Below are 17,243 nucleotides of genomic sequence, written 5' to 3' on the forward strand. Positions count from 1 at the left end.
TAACATAGTATAGTACATTCGGGACACTCAAATTAGTATTATATTTTACGTTTGGTATGGTTACATAAGACAGAAGGTTATTTAAGGCAAAAACAAAAGTTGGGTGCTTGATGGGGGTGTGCATATAATCCGAATGTTTAGTTAATCCCTCCCTGTACTTGCTTCCCATTTATTAGCGTATACTTTACTACCAATGTTTGTCTATGGAGATTGCATTGCAGTGTGCTCAGTTTATACACCTGTCAGCAACGAATGTGGCTGAAATAGCCAAATCCACTAATTTGAAGGGGTGTCCACATACCTTTGTATATATAGTGTATGTATTGTGCATTCAGGTTCAATTTGAGTTTGTTTTTCTTAAAAATGTATTACAACATAACACTAACTCCTTACACTAATTTCTATGGGCAGATTACTTCTAGGAAATTAAACTAAAATTAATATGACTTCCAGGGGGGTATACTACAAAGCAGGATCAAGGAGTTGGCTAACTAACTTTCCTAAATATTCCTAAATATTATTTTTTCTTCCCGAAAGCTTGAAATGGGCATTGTCTAAATGACTCCCCAACCAAAAACACATACTGTATCTATGTTTAGCTTTCTTAATTAAGCAACACATCTATAGTTATTTCTGGTTGTTAATCAAAGTTAGCTGGTTAATTAATTGATCCTACCTTCTAGAATACCCCTCAGGACTGTACAAGACAACAACAATAACAATTAAATGAATAAAAAAGCAGTATGTTTGTACAGATAGTTTTATTTTCACTTTGTGGGCCCCAGTTCTATAGGCTCCCATAAGGCAGAAGAAAAATTACTCCACCAGTAACTTTACACTGAGAACAAACACACTTTTGGAGAGAAGAGGATACCTGGGACTTGCAGTAACTGCACACAGGGCAATGTACAGTATGTGTATATACAAAACAACATCAGCGGCAGAGAAAATACTGGCAGACACAATAAAGATATAAAAGTGTGTAAACACATAATCACCTGGAATGGCGGAAGTATAGGGGACACAGAAGAAAGAAAGTCTCTTTTCCCTTTGTGATTGAATATTTTTGTGCTAATTGCTATTATAACTAAAATATAACATATTTAAAAAAAAACGTATGTTTTAAAAAACATAAATTGTCAATAAATACATCAACAAGATATAACAATGAAACAATGAAAATATTGCATTTCTAAAACAACTCATAATTTCTAAAACAATGTGGCTAAATGTTTTGCCAGTGAGAGAAAATGTTGTAGTATTGAGTATTGAATTGAGTCAACAAAGTAAATTCTACATTGATGTTAAGAGAGGAGAGAGAATGGATAGCTACTTTTTTATAATGTATACAAACAGGTTGTCTGGCGGTCTGTAGTTTGGTTCCCTTTAGGCAGTAGACATACGCTCTGAGATGAATGAGAACAATAGGTGATCTTACTCTCCTCCTCACAATGATGTACCATTACTGTTTTCACAGTACGTTAACAAAGCGCCTCAACAGGTTTGCATTCAACAGGTACACACCAAGCATTATCCCTAATCATGGTACTCAACATCGCATACACGGTTCTCCATATTACTTAGGAACATTCAAGAGTGAATGATAGGCAAACGCTAACTTTTTTTGTAAAACACCTATACCTTTTAGTTCAACACATAAATATATATATTTTATAATTATAATGACTAATATATTATAATTTATGTATTCAGTTACTAATTTGTATTGTTGTTCCTTTGTGGGTATTTCTATCTATCTGATAGAGAGAAATAATAAACCTATACGATTGGTCCAGTGGTTAACAAAGTTGGTACATGCATTGATTCACAGGCTCCATCCGGTGATGTTGATCTAGTCATCATCGTCGTCTTCATCACTGTCCTTCATGGATATGCCCGACATCCCTCCTTCCCTCACCGACGCCGTGGCCTCCTCCAGGGTCAGCCTGTTCCGCACCGTGTCATACATCTTACTGTTTAGTGTGGAGTCCAGGACGCCCTGCAGCCGGAAGTCACGGTACTTTTTCTGGAACAAGAGAGTAGAGAGGGTCAGGGTTGGGACTAGCACACAGACGAAACATTCTCAGTCAGTTGCTAAGGCAAGAGAGGACATGAAGCCAGGAATGCACTGCAATGTTTGGGTGAATCTCGACTGTTTAGAGTGGCCTCCTCCCCTTGTCTCCTTTCCTCTATCTTAATCATTAAAGAATTTAATTAGTGACAACAATTTCCCAGGCATCACAATGCCTTCACCTAGCATGTGTTTTTTAGATGAGGAAAAATGTAGGAGTGGACAAAAGGAGAAGAGGACACTTAATGGTTCACAATATTTGACACATTTAGCAAATTATCCATGTGTCACGCCCTGACCGGGTGAACTCAGGTGTTTTGGGTCAGGGTGGTTTATGTTGGGTGGTTTTCCTGTGTTTGTTTTCTGTTTTGCGTTGGAGCCTTGTGTTGGCTCTATTGGGGAGTATTTCTATGTTGGTTTCTGTCTTCCCAATCAGAGACAGCTGTCGCTAGTTGTCTCTGATTGGGATCTCATTTAAGTTCATTTTCCCCCACGCTGTTCGTGGGGAATTGTATTTGCATTGCTATTCGTAGCCTGTGAAGCTGTTCGTTCGTGGTATCGTTTATTGTTTTGCTGGTTCACCGTTCTAATAAAAATGATGATGAACCAAACCTCCGCTGCGCCTTGGTCCCTCTATAACGACGAACGTTACAGAATTCCCCACCGAACCAGGACCAAGCAGCGGGAGGAAAAGGAGCGCGAGAGATGGGCTCGCGAGGGAAAGGAGTTCTGGACCTGGGAGGAGATCATGTCGGGGAAAGGACCCTGGCGGACGGACTCCCAGGTCGAGGAGGAAAAGCCAGCCGGTAGACGGAGTCGCAGGCGGCGGTCGAGGAGGCCCGGAAAACAGCCCCAAGAAAATTTTGGGGGGGGGCTAATGGGGTGGTCCGGTAGGGCAGAGGAAGAGCCCAGACCACTGCTCTCGTGGGGGATGACGGCGGAGGAAGAGACGAAGATGATGAGGCAGTTGATTGAGGACCTGCAGAGGGAAGATCTGGAGGAGGAGCCCTGGTATGCGGAGTTGCGCGCTGTGTCGCCAGTGCGCCCGCACAGCCCAGTGCGTCCGGTGGACAGACCCAGCACATGCCGTGCTAAGATGGGAATCCAGCCGGGACGAGTGGCTAAACCAGCTCCACGCTACAGGTCACCTATACGTGTTCACAGTCCTGTCTGGCCCGTCCCTGCTCCCCGCACCAAGCCCACGGTGCGTGTCCACAGTCCTGTCCGGCCCGTCCCTGCTCCCCGCTCCAGGCCACGGGAAGCGGAGTTGCGCGATGTGTCGCCAGTGCGCCCGCACAGCCCGGTACGTCCGGTGGACATGCCCAGCACATGCCGTGCTAGGATGGGCATCCAGCCAGGACGAGTGGCTAAACCGGCTCCACGCTTCAGGGCACCAGTACGTGTTCACAGTCCTGTCTGGCCCGTCCCTGCTCCCCGCACCAGGTTAGTGGTGCGTGTCCCCAGTCCTGTCCGGCCCGTCCCTGCTCCCCGCACCAGGTTAGTGGTGCGTGTCCCCAGTCCTGTCCGGCCCGTCCCTGCTCCCCGCACCAGGTTAGTGGTGCGTGTCCCCAGTCCTGTCCGGCCCGTCCCTGCTCCCCGCACCAGGTTAGTGGTGCGTGTCCCCAGTCCTGTCCGGCCCGTCCCTGCTCCCCGCACCAAGTCAGTGGTGCGTGTCCCCAGTCCTGTCCGGCCCGTCCCTGCTCCCCGCACCAGGTTAGTGGTGCGTGTCCCCAGTCCTGTCCGGCCCGTCCCTGCTCCCCGCACCAGGTTAGTGGTGCGTGTCCCCAGTCCTGTCCGGCCCGTCCCTGCTCCCCGCACCAGGTTAGTGGTGCGTGTCCCCAGTCCTGTCCGGCCCGTTCCTGCTCCCCGCACCAAGTCAGAGGTGCGTGTTCCCAGTCCTGTCCGGCCCGTTCCTGCTCCCCGCACCAGGTTAGTGGTGCGTGTCCCCAGTCCTGTCCGGCCCGTCCCTGCTCCCCGCACCAAGTCAGTGGTGCGTGTCCCCAGTCCTGTCCGGCCCGTCCCTGCTGCCCGCACCAAACCAGTGGTGCGTGTTCCCAGTCCGGCACGGCCCGGGTCCGGTCCACCGGTGCCCAATCCTGTTCCGGGCGACGGCTCCGCTCCAGAGCCTGGGCATGCCGCTCCACAGTGGTCCAGTCCGGGCCAGAGGGGTAGGGCTAAGGTGGAGGCGGGGGGGAGAACACGCCCGGGGCCAGAGCCTCCACCGAGGGTGAGGCGCCCACCCGGATTCCCCCCCCTAATAGACTTAAGTTTGGTGCGCCGGGAGTACGCACCGTTGAGGGGGGGGTACTGTCACGCCCTGACCGGGTGAACTCAGGTGTTTTGGGTCAGGGTGGTTTATGTTGGGTGGTTTTCCTGTGTTTGTTTTCTGTTTTGCGTTGGAGCCTTGTGTTGGCTCTATTGGGGAGTATTTCTATGTTGGTTTCTGTCTTCCCAATCAGAGACAGCTGTCGCTAGTTGTCTCTGATTGGGATCTCATTTAAGTTCATTTTCCCCCACGCTGTTCGTGGGGAATTGTATTTGCATTGCTATTCGTAGCCTGTGAAGCTGTTCGTTCGTGGTATCGTTTATTGTTTTGCTGGTTCACCGTTCTAATAAAAATGATGATGAACCAAACCTCCGCTGCGCCTTGGTCCCTCTATAACGACGAACGTTACACCATGTGTAGCATTTTCCCCAAAGAGACATCCCCACCAACAGGGGCTATCCTAAGGACATTCAGCAACGTTCCCATTAGGTCCCTTAAAGGGGTTTTGGTGAGACGTTATCCACAGGACATTCAATGACGACAAGGAGACATTTCATGATGGTCAAGGTGAAGTCCCATGATGCTCCCAGGGGAACGTTCTCTGGGGGACCTTTGTGTAGTACCAAGTTCCCAGGACTTCACTGAGGACCATGTCAGGACCTTTTTAGGCCATTCTCAGGACTTTCATTTGATGTAGATGGTCCAAAGGGAACGTTCTCTGAGGGACCTTTGTGTAGTTCCCTGTAAGTTCCTAGGATGTCACTGAGAACCATGTCACAACATTTTCAGGACAATCTCAGGACTTTAATTTTATTAGTCCTTAGGACGTCGCATGACGGTCCCAAGGAAACGTTCTCTGAGGTACCTTTGTCTAGTTCTCTGAGGGACCTTTGTGTAGTTCCCTGTAAGTTCCTAGGATGTCACTGAGAACCATGTCAGGACAATCTCAGGACTTTAATTTTACTAGTCCTTAGGACGTCGCATGACGGTCCCAAGGAAACGTTCTCTGAGGTACCTTTGTCTAGTTCCCTGGACGTCACTGAGGACCATGTCAGGACCATATTAGAACCTTTTTAGGACGTTCTTGGGACGTTGTGTTTTTTTGTCACATGATGGTCCCAGGTCTCCGAAACCATTATAAGTAAAGTAATTATGGTATGGGGGTTTTAAGGTAAGTGGTAAGCTGTTCAGCTAAAATAGTGTAAAAATCTTTAATTAACAACAATATGATTACATTTGACATGATCACTTAGTCTTGACAAAATCACCCCACCTGGGATTTGAACTCAGAACCTCTGGATTTGGGGTACGCTGATAGTAACGTCAAATTAATATAATTATTAGATGTAACGACTGGGTCAAAACATGAGAAAATAACTAACGACCAGCCGCTTGGGTAGCAACTTCATAATGCAAAAACAAATTTACTTGTTTTTTGATTTTTTACATACCTTTAATTAATTAGGCAAGTCAGTTAAGATCAATTTCTTATTTACAATGACGGCCTTCCCTGGCCAAACCCTAACCCAGACGACACTGGGCCAATTGTGCACCGCCCTATGGGACTCCCAATCACGGCCGGTTGTGATGGAATTGCCTGGAATTGAACCAGGGTCAGTAGTGATGCCTCTAACACTGAGATGCAGTGCCTTAGACTGATGCGCCACTCGGGAGCCGCAGCAGCCATGACTCATTAAAATAATATTTGTTATGCAGAAATGTCATTAATATTTTTATAAATATGTTGGAAACTGTTTTATTCGCCTTGGGCCTCAGAACAGTCCTTGGAGGGAGATGTCACATGATAATTCCCGGGTTATCAGGCATTATTGCTTAAATAATGCACGCTCTAGAATGCCCTTCAAGCCAATCAGAAACGAGTATTCAACAATGCCATGGTATAATTACCTATAATATACAGTGGCAAGAAAAAGTATGTGAATCCTTTGGAATTACCTGGATTTCTGCATAAATTAGTCAAACAATTTGATCTGAACTTCATCTTAGTCACAACAGTAGACAAACACAGTGTACTTAAACTAATAACACACAAATGATTGTATTTTTCTTGTCTATATTGAATACATCATTTAAACATTCACAGCGTAGGTTGGAAAAAGTATGTGAACCGCTAGGCTAATGACCTCCAAAAGCTAATTGGACTCAGGAGTCAGATAACCTGGAGTCCCAATCAATGAGATGAGATTGGAGATGTTGGTTAAAGCTGCCCTGTCCTATAAAAAACACTCACAAAATGTATGTTTTTTTATTCACAAGAAGTATTGCCTGATGTGAACCATGCCTCGAACAAATGAGATCTCAGAAGACCTAAGATTAAGAATTGTTGACTTGCATAAAGCTGGAAAGGGTTACAAAAGTATCTCTAAAAGCCGTGATGTTCATCAGTCCACAGTAAGACAAATTGTCTATAAATGAAGAAAGTTCAGCACTGTTGCTACTCTCCCTAGGAGTGGTCATCCTGCAAAGATGACTGCAAGAGCACAGTGCAGAATGCTCAATGAGATTAATTAAGAAGACTCCTAGAGTGTCAGCTAAAGACTTACAGAAATCTCTGGAACATGCTAACATCTCTGTCTATGATATGTAAAACACTAAACAAGAATGGTGTTCATGGGAGGACACCACGGAAGAAGCCACTGCAGTCCAGACAAAACAGACAAAACGTAGAATACACAATGATGTTACTCAAATTGACTGGCCATCTCGGCGAAAAATATGATTTGACATTTGTTAGTTTAGATTTGTTTGTTTATTATCACATATTTTTATTTGTAAAAGTAATTAAAACACAACACATTTTATATGATCAGATATTTGTATTTTTATACACAACACATTGAATTTTTGAACAATAACATATTATTGAACAATTATATTTTATTTATTTTATTTTTTACAAGTAAACCTACACATTCTGAACAATTATAGTTTTAAGCAGTGTATTGGTAGTTAACATGCTACCTAACTGATCAACAATTATAGGTAAAAGCTAATAACAAGGTATACATTTGAAGTCGGAAGTTTGGATACACTTAGGTTGGGGTCATTAAAACTTGTTTTTCAACCACTCCACAAATTTCTTGTTAACAGACTATAGTTTTAGCAAGTCGGTTAGGACATCTACTTTGTGCATGACACAAGTAATTTTTCCAACAATTGTTTACAGACAGATTATTTCACTTATAACTCACTGTATCACAATTCCAGTGGGTCAGAAGTTTACATACACTAAGTTGACTGTGCCTTTAAAGAGCTTGGAAAAGTCCAGAAAATTATGTCATAGCTTTAGAAGCTTCTGAAAGGCTAATTGACATCATTTGAGTCAATTGGAGGTGTACCTGTGGATGTATTTCAAGGCCTACCTTCAAACTAAGTGCCTCTTTGCTTGACATCATGGGAAAATCTAAAGAAATCAGCCAAGACCTCAGAAGAAAATTGTAGACCGCCACAAGTCTGGTTCATCCTTGGGAGCAATTTCCAAATGCCTGAAGGTACCACGTTCATCTGTACAAACAATAGTACGCAAGTATAAACACCATGGGACCACGCAGCCGTCATACCGCTCAGGAAGGAGATGTGTTCTGTCTCCTAGAGATGAATGCACATTGATGCGAAAAGTGCAAATCAATCCCAGAACAACAGCAAAGGACCTTGTGAAGATGCTGGAGGAAACAGGTACAAAGGTATCTATATCCACAGTAAAATGAGTCCTACATATCCACATAACCTGAAAGGCCGCTCAGCAAGGAAGAAGCCACTGCTCCAAAACCGCCATAAAAAAGCCAGACTACGGTTTGGGGACAAAGATCATACTTTTTGGAGAAATGGCCTCTGGTCTGATGAAACAAAAATATAACTGTTTGGCCATAATGACCATCGTTACGTTTGGAGGAAAAAGGGGGAGGCTTGCAAGCCGAAGAACACCATCCCAGCCGTGAAGCACGGGGGTGGTAGCATCATGTTGTGGGGGTGCTTTGCTGCAGGAGGGATTGGTGCACTTCACAAAATAGATGGCTTCATGAGGAATTTAAAATTATGTGGATATATCGAAGCAACATCTCAAGACATCAGTCAGGAAGTTAAATCTTCACAAATGGGTCTTCCAAGTGGACAATGGCCCCAAGCATACTTCCAAAGTTGTGGCAAAATGGCTTAAGGACAACAAAGTCAAGGTATTGGAGTGGCCATCACAAAGCCCTGACCTCAATCCCATAGAAAATTTGTGGGCAGAACTGAAAAAGTGTGTGCGAGCACAGAGGCATACAAACCTGACTCAGTTACACCAGCTTTGTCAGGAGGAATGGGCCAAAATTCACCCAACTTATTGTGGGAAGCTTGTGAAAGGCTACCCGAAACGTTTGACCCAAGTTAAACAATTTAAAGGCAATACTACCAAATACTAATTGAGTGTATGTAAACTTCTGACCCACTGGGAATGTGATGAAAGAAATAAAAGCTGAAATAAATCATTCTCTCTACTATTATACTGACATTTCACATTCTTCAAATAAAGTGGTGATCCTAACTGACCTAAGACAGGGCATTTTTACTAGGAATTGTGAAAAACTGAGTTTAAATGTATTTGGCTAAGGTGTATGTAAACTTCCGACTTCAACTGTATATGCTATCCTTTTGAACAAGCAACTTAACTCAAATAATGATGTGTGCACTAGGCATCCAGCTCTCTCCAGGTTGTTGTGCTGCTTGCCTGGATAGCTGCTTACTGGTTTCCTCCATATATTGCCACTGTTCTCGCTCACACTGCAGTGCACAATGCCACCATCAGCTGTGGGTCTCTGCCAGTTCCAGAAAGTCCACTCCTTGCATACGTAAAGCTGTATGCTGCTATGGTGCCAAACTGCTGCAGAACTTCACTTGGTAGTTTATGCTGGTAACAGGTATCACCAGCCAGCTTCAGTCCATACCGCACCAGGAGTATGGAGTTGAGAGTGTTCAGTGATATTATATTTTTTCACTTTGACTTGACCACACTCATTTGGCTGAATAGCCCGTTCAACCTCTGCATTTGAGTGTGGCAAAGAGAGGGCAGCTAGTGCAGCTTTGCACAGTTCTTCAAATGGATTTGACCCGGAAGAGTCCGTGCAGTTATTCACTTCACTCCAAAATTCAAATGTATTTTCAGTTGAGTCCCACCTAAACAGATGGATGTTTCTCCATTGGGAAACAATTTGATCAATTGTTTGGGGCTGGTACCCCAGTAGCTCAGCTCCTTTAATCATTTCAGTGGTGCCTTTATTGTGCTTTAGCGTTTTCTTAACACTGAACAAGGCCATGTTTCGGACACCTTCTAGGTTGTCTGGGAGCATTGCTTGCAGCTCCTTGCTTAAAGCAACAATATAGTTGATGCACCGTCTCCGAATTTCCTTTTTGTCCTCTGGCGCAAGACTGAGTTGGTACACCATGCTCTCGAAAAGGTACCCAAGGAATGGTGATGGACTGAGATGTCTATCAATGGCATCCTTCAGGACATACATTTTTACCATAGGGTTGACTACTCTGCTGCAAATTGATGTTAAGAGGTGTACCAGATTGTCCAAAAGCTTGACAGGATCTGTTTGCTCTCCCTCAAATGACTTCACTGCAACTTGTAAGTCGGACATGATTAATTACAAGATTGTCAGGTAGACATAGTTGGTCTTGTCCATGTACATGGCGTGGAGCACATCCACCATGTAGCAATGCTCACTGGCCTTGGTCACCTCAAAGTGGAGTTTCAGTTCTTCCCGCTGGCTCAATATACGAGTTACCGCAGGCTCAATCAATAGCCAACGTGTGGCACACACTTTGGTGATCTGCAGGGGTTTCTGGCCACAATTAATGGTGGCATACACTGCTTTGTACGCCTCACACCGTTTTGGGGAAATCGAAAACCAGTTGTAGGTTTCCCTGATTAAGTACTCAACACTCCTAGGGATGGTTTCTTTTGATGCTGCACTGACAGCCAATTGTTAAGAATGGAACACACAGGGGATGAGTACCAAATTGGGCAATGCAGATTCTTCCTTTAAAATCTTGTGCACCCTGTTGTGCACCCCAGTCATCACGGACGCATTATCAGTGCCAATACCCTGAAGATTCTCTTTTTTAAAGTTATACTTCTCAAGAAACTCAACTACCGCCTTTGCTATTGATCTGGCATCGCCCCCCTCCAATTCAACCAGCCCGAGAAATGTGGACACAACGGTTCTTTTTTTAGCACTGAAATACCGAATCACCACACCCAGGTATTTCGAGACACTGACGTCAGTGGACTCATCCAAAAGGAGACTGAAATTCTCATACCCCACATCTGATGTTACCCTTTTGAGAAAATAAGGAGCCAGTACTCCCCTAATCATTTCTGTGCACTTGGAAGTTTGTTGCTGCCACAGAATCTGAAAAGGCAGCTTTGCAAGCCATACCTAAATGGTCGCATGCTAGCAGCGAACAATGCAATGGCCATTGCCATAGTAGCTTCTGCGCTTTTGCAGTTATACACATTCCTAACCAACTGTGTTAATGTAGACTGCGTTGCGGGGTTGTACGGTTTTGATTTATTTATATGCTTTGCTGTAGCACAATGTTTTTTGATGTCATACATTTTTGCAAGCATATCTGATTTGCTGTATGTACTGTATGCCAGACAATCATCCCCAATTGGGCAATGGCCAATTGGGTGGCTTCAGCCACCCTTTAAATTCAGGTACAGACACTCTTTTCTGTACTTCTGGCTGTACAATTTTGATTGAAACATGTTGATTGATGTTGTAAGTTCTGTTCAAGATCAAACATTTGTGACCAACTATATTCATTGGGTTTGTCTCGTCGAACGCATACTACTGCTGCTGCAGTCAGCCAACAATGATTTGCAATTTGCTGAAATTGCTGCTGGCCTGCTGCTGCCTGTGCACGGGCTGAGCGCTGGCTGCTGATGTCACTCACAATGCACTTTTGCAGCCAGGCACGTGTGTTGTGACTGTGTGACAGAGAAAATCGTTTTTGTGTCATTTAGAGGGAAAATTTATTTTAGCATTTGAGTCACTTTTCAAAAGTTGCTAAAAGTTCCAAATACATTTTTTAAAGTAGCTAAATTTGTTGCTAGGTGCTGTTTGAAAAAAAGTTGCCAGGGTCGTCTGAAAAGTTTCTAAATCTAGCAACAAAATTGCTAAGTTGGCATCACTGGCCTCAGGGCCTGGACAGCTTGCTATCGTCGACGGAAAAATGTACTCCCAAGTTTATCAAGACATTTTGCAGGAGAATATAAAGCTATCTGTCCGCAAATTGAAGCTCAACAGAAGTTGGTAGATGCAACAGGACAACGACCCAAAACACCAGAAGTAAATCAACAATAGAATGGCTTCAACAGAAGAAAATACGCCTTCTGGAGTGGCCCAGTCAGAGTCCTGACCTCAACCCGATTTAATGCTGTGGCATGACCTCGAGAGTGGTTCACACCAGACATTCTAAGAATATTGCTGAACTGAAACAGTTTTGTAAAGACGAACGGTCCAATATTCCTCCTGACCATTGTGCAGATCTGATCCGCAACTACAGAAAACACTTGGCTGAGTTTATTGCTGCCAAAGGAGGGTCAATCAGTTATTAAATCCAAGGGTTCACATACCTTTCTCACCCAGTACTGTGAATGTTTACACGGTGTGTTCAATACAGACATGAAAACATATAATTGTTTGTGTGTTATTAGCTTAAGCAGACTGTGTTTGTCTATTGTTGTGACTTAGATGAAGATCAGATCAAATTTTATGACCAATTTATTCCAAAGGGTTCACATACTTTTTCTTGCCACTGTATATACAGACTTAGAAAATGAGTGCCATCTGCACTGTTATTTTAGTTATTAGTTAATCTGACTATTCTCACATCATTGATATGATTAAATTATTTTAGCTATTTGAGTTTTTTTTTTCTTTCCCATATTGTTGTTTAATGTTGGTGGAGCATATTTTAATGTTACTCCAGAATCACTATAACAAATATAATCATTTTTTTGTGTGTATTTTTAACAGAGCTGAAATTTACTTTGAAGTGAAAAGTGTAGGAACTCAGTCATTGATATTAACTTGGTGTCGTAGCTGTAGCTGTAACGGTTGTCGTCGGGAATAGAGGACCAAAACGCAGCAGGAATGTGGATGCTCATCTTGTTATTTATTTTTAAATAAAGAGAACACCAAAATAACAAACCGAAAAACACACAAACAACAAAACATTCTTGTCACGCTCACACATGCAAAACAAGAAACAATCTCCCACAACACCAAACCAAACAATTACCCATATATAGGACTCTCAATCAGAGGTAATGAGAAAGCATCTGCCTCCAATTGAGAGTCCAACCCCCCATTAACCTACACATAGAAATACCACAAACCAGAAAGAACATAGAAATACAAAACATAGAACATAGACCAAAACCTGGAAATAATAAATCAAACACCCTACTACATAAATCACCACCCCGAACCACATAAACAAAATACCCTCTGCCACGTCCTGACCAAACTACAATAACAAATAACCCTTATACTGGTCAGGACGTGACAGTAGCAGGAAGATCGGAATGCAATGTAATCATGTATGCCGAAGTGTATCCAATATGTACGTTGAAAACACTATGTTAAAAACACTTTTTGTGTGGGTGCCCCTAACATTGCCAAAGACAAAGAGCTGTGAATGGATAAGTGATTCACCAATCAGGGCCCTTGATGGGCTTTGCAACAGTAACAAGGAGTGAGGTGTAATGAAACTAGGGTCCGCGTGCCCTGGATAGAGAGTTACATTTTGTGTGGATGGGACGTTTCTTTGCGCCCATCATGAACACGCCGTGTACTAGACAAAAACCTCATGGGGACCATTACACAACGTCCTGACGACTTTAGGCTACAATTTCCTGATGTTCCGGGGACATCCTATTGACCCATTTTTGTACTAAATCATCTGGCACTGAAACTATATGTCACATGTGAGGACAGATCCCATGCATATACAGCCCTCATCAGTCACTACTGCATGTATAGGGAGACAGTCTCTCTGAGAGAACAGAAATAAATGTGTGACATGACGTTATGCTGGTAAGACTTGTTACTGTTCACACTGCACCAACATCACGCTGAAATATTAACACAGGACAGAGAAACAATGGTTGTCAGTACTAGGCCTTCCACCAAGCCATGAGAAGGTACAGTAGGTCACAACTCATTCAATATGGGTCACAGATTAAGAGAATATAAACATTTTATTTTAAAAATGAAATTATGTAATTCTACACTATTTGATTGTGAACCTTGATATATTACTTTGAATGAATGACCAATTGGTTTGGGAGGCCCTGGAAGAGGCCTATTGGTTGAGCTTGACTTACCTTGACTACTCTGATGAGGATCTTGAGTTGGTAGACATGGAGCTGTAGATCCATCCGGTCAGTCAGCCACATACCCAGGAGGTTCATGGTGCTGGTGTACCATTGCTGCAACAGACAAACACAACGGTCTCCAGCAAAACAGACACACAAACACACACGTACACACACACAGACAACCAGAATACAGAAAACACAGAGCAGAACCAGCATTTCATAGGAATTTACACTCTCACTCTTTATCACTCTCTTTCTCCTATGTCTTCATCCCCCTCTCATTCCATCTCTGTATCTCTCTCCATATCAACAACTCTCTCTCTCAGTCTCTTTCACTCACTCATTACCCTCTGACTAACTGACTCCCTCTTGCTGTCTCTCTCTCTCAGCTGAGGGGAGAGTGAACTGGAAGCACCTCTTCTATAACCGGAGTAGCTAGCTGAGAGACTCCAGATGTTTATCTGTGGGCCGAGTCCTGTTTGAAGTCTAATTGATTGGTAATGATCAGGGCAGGCTGATGCTAATCAGAGTGGACTAGCGCTCAACCGTCAGGCAGAGACAAGACAGGAGGGGAACATATCTGGGATGACTCTTGAGTTTGTGTTGCTGGAACTTTCACACTGTCAATGAGAGGCCTTCTGCTGTGTCCTTTTTTTACACTCATGTGCAAAAAAGACTGTCATGAGATATGAGAACAATTTTTCAGGCTACAAGGCACCTTCTCTACCAGGGAGCTAGATAAAAAGTAGCTATCAGTATACAGTACTTCATGTTTCAAGTGAACATACCCCAGCAGTGACAACAGTACATTCATCATCAGTTCCTTCTCTAGATGACAGTTTATGGCAGGGATCATCAACTAGATTCAGCCGCGGGTCAATCTATTCTTGAATGGATGGTCAGGGGGCCGGAACATAATACAAATAATTTGTAGACTACAAACATTTGACTAAAACATTAACATTTTAAACCTTGCTTACATTTGTATACGATCACATATCTTGCTATTATGTGTGGAAATAATTTGGTACAGATTTCCAAAATGAAAATCACTTGGAGCTGATTTCCTGACTTGGGGGGCCAAATACAATCCCCAGCGGGCCAAAGTTGGCCTGTGGGCCGCCAGGTGGGGAACCCTGGTGTATAGCTTCTCCCTGGAGTTGTGCTGGGGTAAGTAAGTGTACAACGTAAAGGCCTTCTCTGCGGGATGAATCACTGTGGGAACCTGCTGCATGTGTACCACTGTGGCAGCTTCCTCTCTGCCGCTCTGTGCCTGTGAAGGAATCGCCATGGCAGCAGGGCTGTGATCTCGCCCCTAGCACGACCCCACGCCGAGAGGCCAGGCCTGGTGTGACTGCTCTCGCTCTCCTCTTTTCACTCTGTCCTCCTTCCATCTCTCCCTGTCAGCCTCTCTTTCTCTCACCTTCATAACCTCTAAATAGGATTATTGTAAAAAAAAAAATGTTTTACTTTCATTCAAGTAAATGGCAAAAAGCACAGGCATACCCCTTGTTAGTTTAAGATTTTAAAGAAAATAAAGCGGATCCGATCATATAAAGTGATCTATAACAGCACTTTGGTCCGCAATGCTTTATGCTAGAAACAAGCTGTAAAATATCTGGGAAGAAGTGACACTGATGCTTATGAGGATGTCATTGTTTAGTTTCTTTTACATTCAGAGGCTGAGCTACAATCTTCTATAGACAAGGAGACAAAAAATGCACTTTGCTTGGGAAGTAATCTAATTCTGTCACTATCAATTGATTAAACTATTCACTTTATGTACAATAGAAGATGTTTAAACCCAGACAGCTTTTAGGGAAACACTTGTTACCTACTCTTGTTAGGTTAAGCCACGGAAGAAGAGTAGTCAGCAGTTAAAGCTTACATGTTTCTGCGTCGGTAGGCCCACTCTGTCTGGGTTGGAAAGGTAGGCCTACTCTGTCTGGGGTGGAAAGGTAGACCTACTCTGTCTGGGGTGGAAAGGTAGCCTACTCTGTCTGGGGTGGAAAGGTAGACCTACTCTGTCTGGGGTGGAAAGGTAGGCCTACTCTGTCTGGGGTGGAAAGGTAGGCCTACTCTGTCTGGGGTGGAAAGGTAGACCTACTCTGTCTGGGGTGGAAAGGTAGGCCTACTCTGTTTGGGGTGGAAAGGTTGGCCTACTCTGTCTGGGGTGGAAAGGTAGGCCTATTCTGTCTGGGGTGGAAAGGTAGGTCTACTCTGTCTGGGGTGGAAAGGTAGGCCTACTCTGTCTGGGGTGGAAAGGTAGGCCTACTCTGTCTGGGGTGGAAAGGTATGCATAACTTTTGAAAGTAACCTATCATGCTAAGATTCCTAATGACGTCTCAGATTGTATTATTTGCAAACAGGGATAGTTTCGTTGCAAACAATCACTGATTTGGCATTGGAGAAATATGATAAGATGAACACATAGGCCTTTCTCTCAGTCCACTTTTAGCATGTCATTTCAGTAATTTGTGTGGTATTAAAAAAGATTCTGCTAATATGTAAAATAACGTAGAATTGCAAGACATTTTTATTAAATGCAATTTTTTTCTCGGACCTGCAAATATGATGATAGATTCATGCAATGCTTTTACTATGAAGGAGATCTTTCCACCCCTATTCTTGTCCACGGTGGTCTGCGAACCCACAACCTTTTGGCCTGCAGCCCTGTGCGCTATCAAAATTCCTGCGTTGCCATGTAATGCTTACAGGACAATGAACAGTTTCTAAAACTGCACATCTAAGGCTGTGGTCTGTCCAAGAAGTGAGGGTAAATGGTATCATGTTCCCTACTATCACCTTTATATTCTAATTATTATTTTGGGTATACGGGAGGGTCATTTGTTTTTTTTCAAATGTTCAGGGAGGGTTTAGGTCAAATATATTTAGCTGAAGGGAGGGCCATCCATTTTTGATTTCAGGTCAATTTTTCTTTTTGTGTGTGTGTGTGAGGGGAGGGCGTGGTGCTCAAGGGAAACTCAGAGAGAGACAGACTCTGATGCCAGGGTTGTGAAATGAACAGTGATGGCACTCTTGCTTTGTTCCACTCTGAACAGACTAACAAACCCTAACAAATCTCTCAGAACAGATGAACACACCCAGGCTCTCACTCTTTTTAGGCTCGATTGGGATCAGCAGGAGGCTAGCAATAGCTGACAGCCAAAACACGTGTAATATGGCTCTGAATATATAATGTCATAACCCAACAGGGATCAAATCTGTGACACTGTGACATTCTATCAAGTTCCATCTGATATTAGGGATTGGATAATGAAGGTGGTTTTGGATGGTTGTGTGTCTTTGTGTGTGTGTGTGTTTGTGTGTCTGTGTGTGTGTGTGTGTGTGTGTGTGTGTGTGCGCCTACGGATAGGGGTTCCACTGCCTCATCACACACGTACAAACATCTGCAGGTCCCGAAGAGGGGTGAAGAGCTGGGGGGCAGAGCAACCTCCTGCCCCCTGCAACACCAACCCCCCCACGCCCCTCCACCACCACCAAACACCACC

General features: G+C 43.8%; 1 protein-coding gene across 19 annotated transcripts in view; it reads right to left on the reverse strand.

The window, feature by feature from the left end:
* Positions 1–744: 744 nt before the first annotated feature.
* Positions 745–17,243, reverse strand: part of LOC115150762 (calcium-dependent secretion activator 1) — a 183,066-nt gene continuing 166,567 nt past the window's right edge. For all 19 annotated transcript variants that reach the window (XM_029694404.1, XM_029694414.1, XM_029694401.1 and 16 more), the window contains 2 exons: positions 13,738–13,842; positions 745–2,026 (listed from right to left, as the gene is read on the reverse strand). In XM_029694404.1, coding sequence (XP_029550264.1) covers positions 1,853–2,026; positions 13,738–13,842 — 279 coding nt within the window. In that variant the 3' untranslated portion in view covers positions 745–1,852. The remainder of the gene's footprint in view (positions 2,027–13,737; positions 13,843–17,243) is intronic.

The sequence above is a fragment of the Salmo trutta genome, chromosome 16, assembly GCF_901001165.1.
Source record: "Salmo trutta chromosome 16, fSalTru1.1, whole genome shotgun sequence".
Lineage (NCBI taxonomy): Eukaryota > Metazoa > Chordata > Actinopteri > Salmoniformes > Salmonidae > Salmo > Salmo trutta.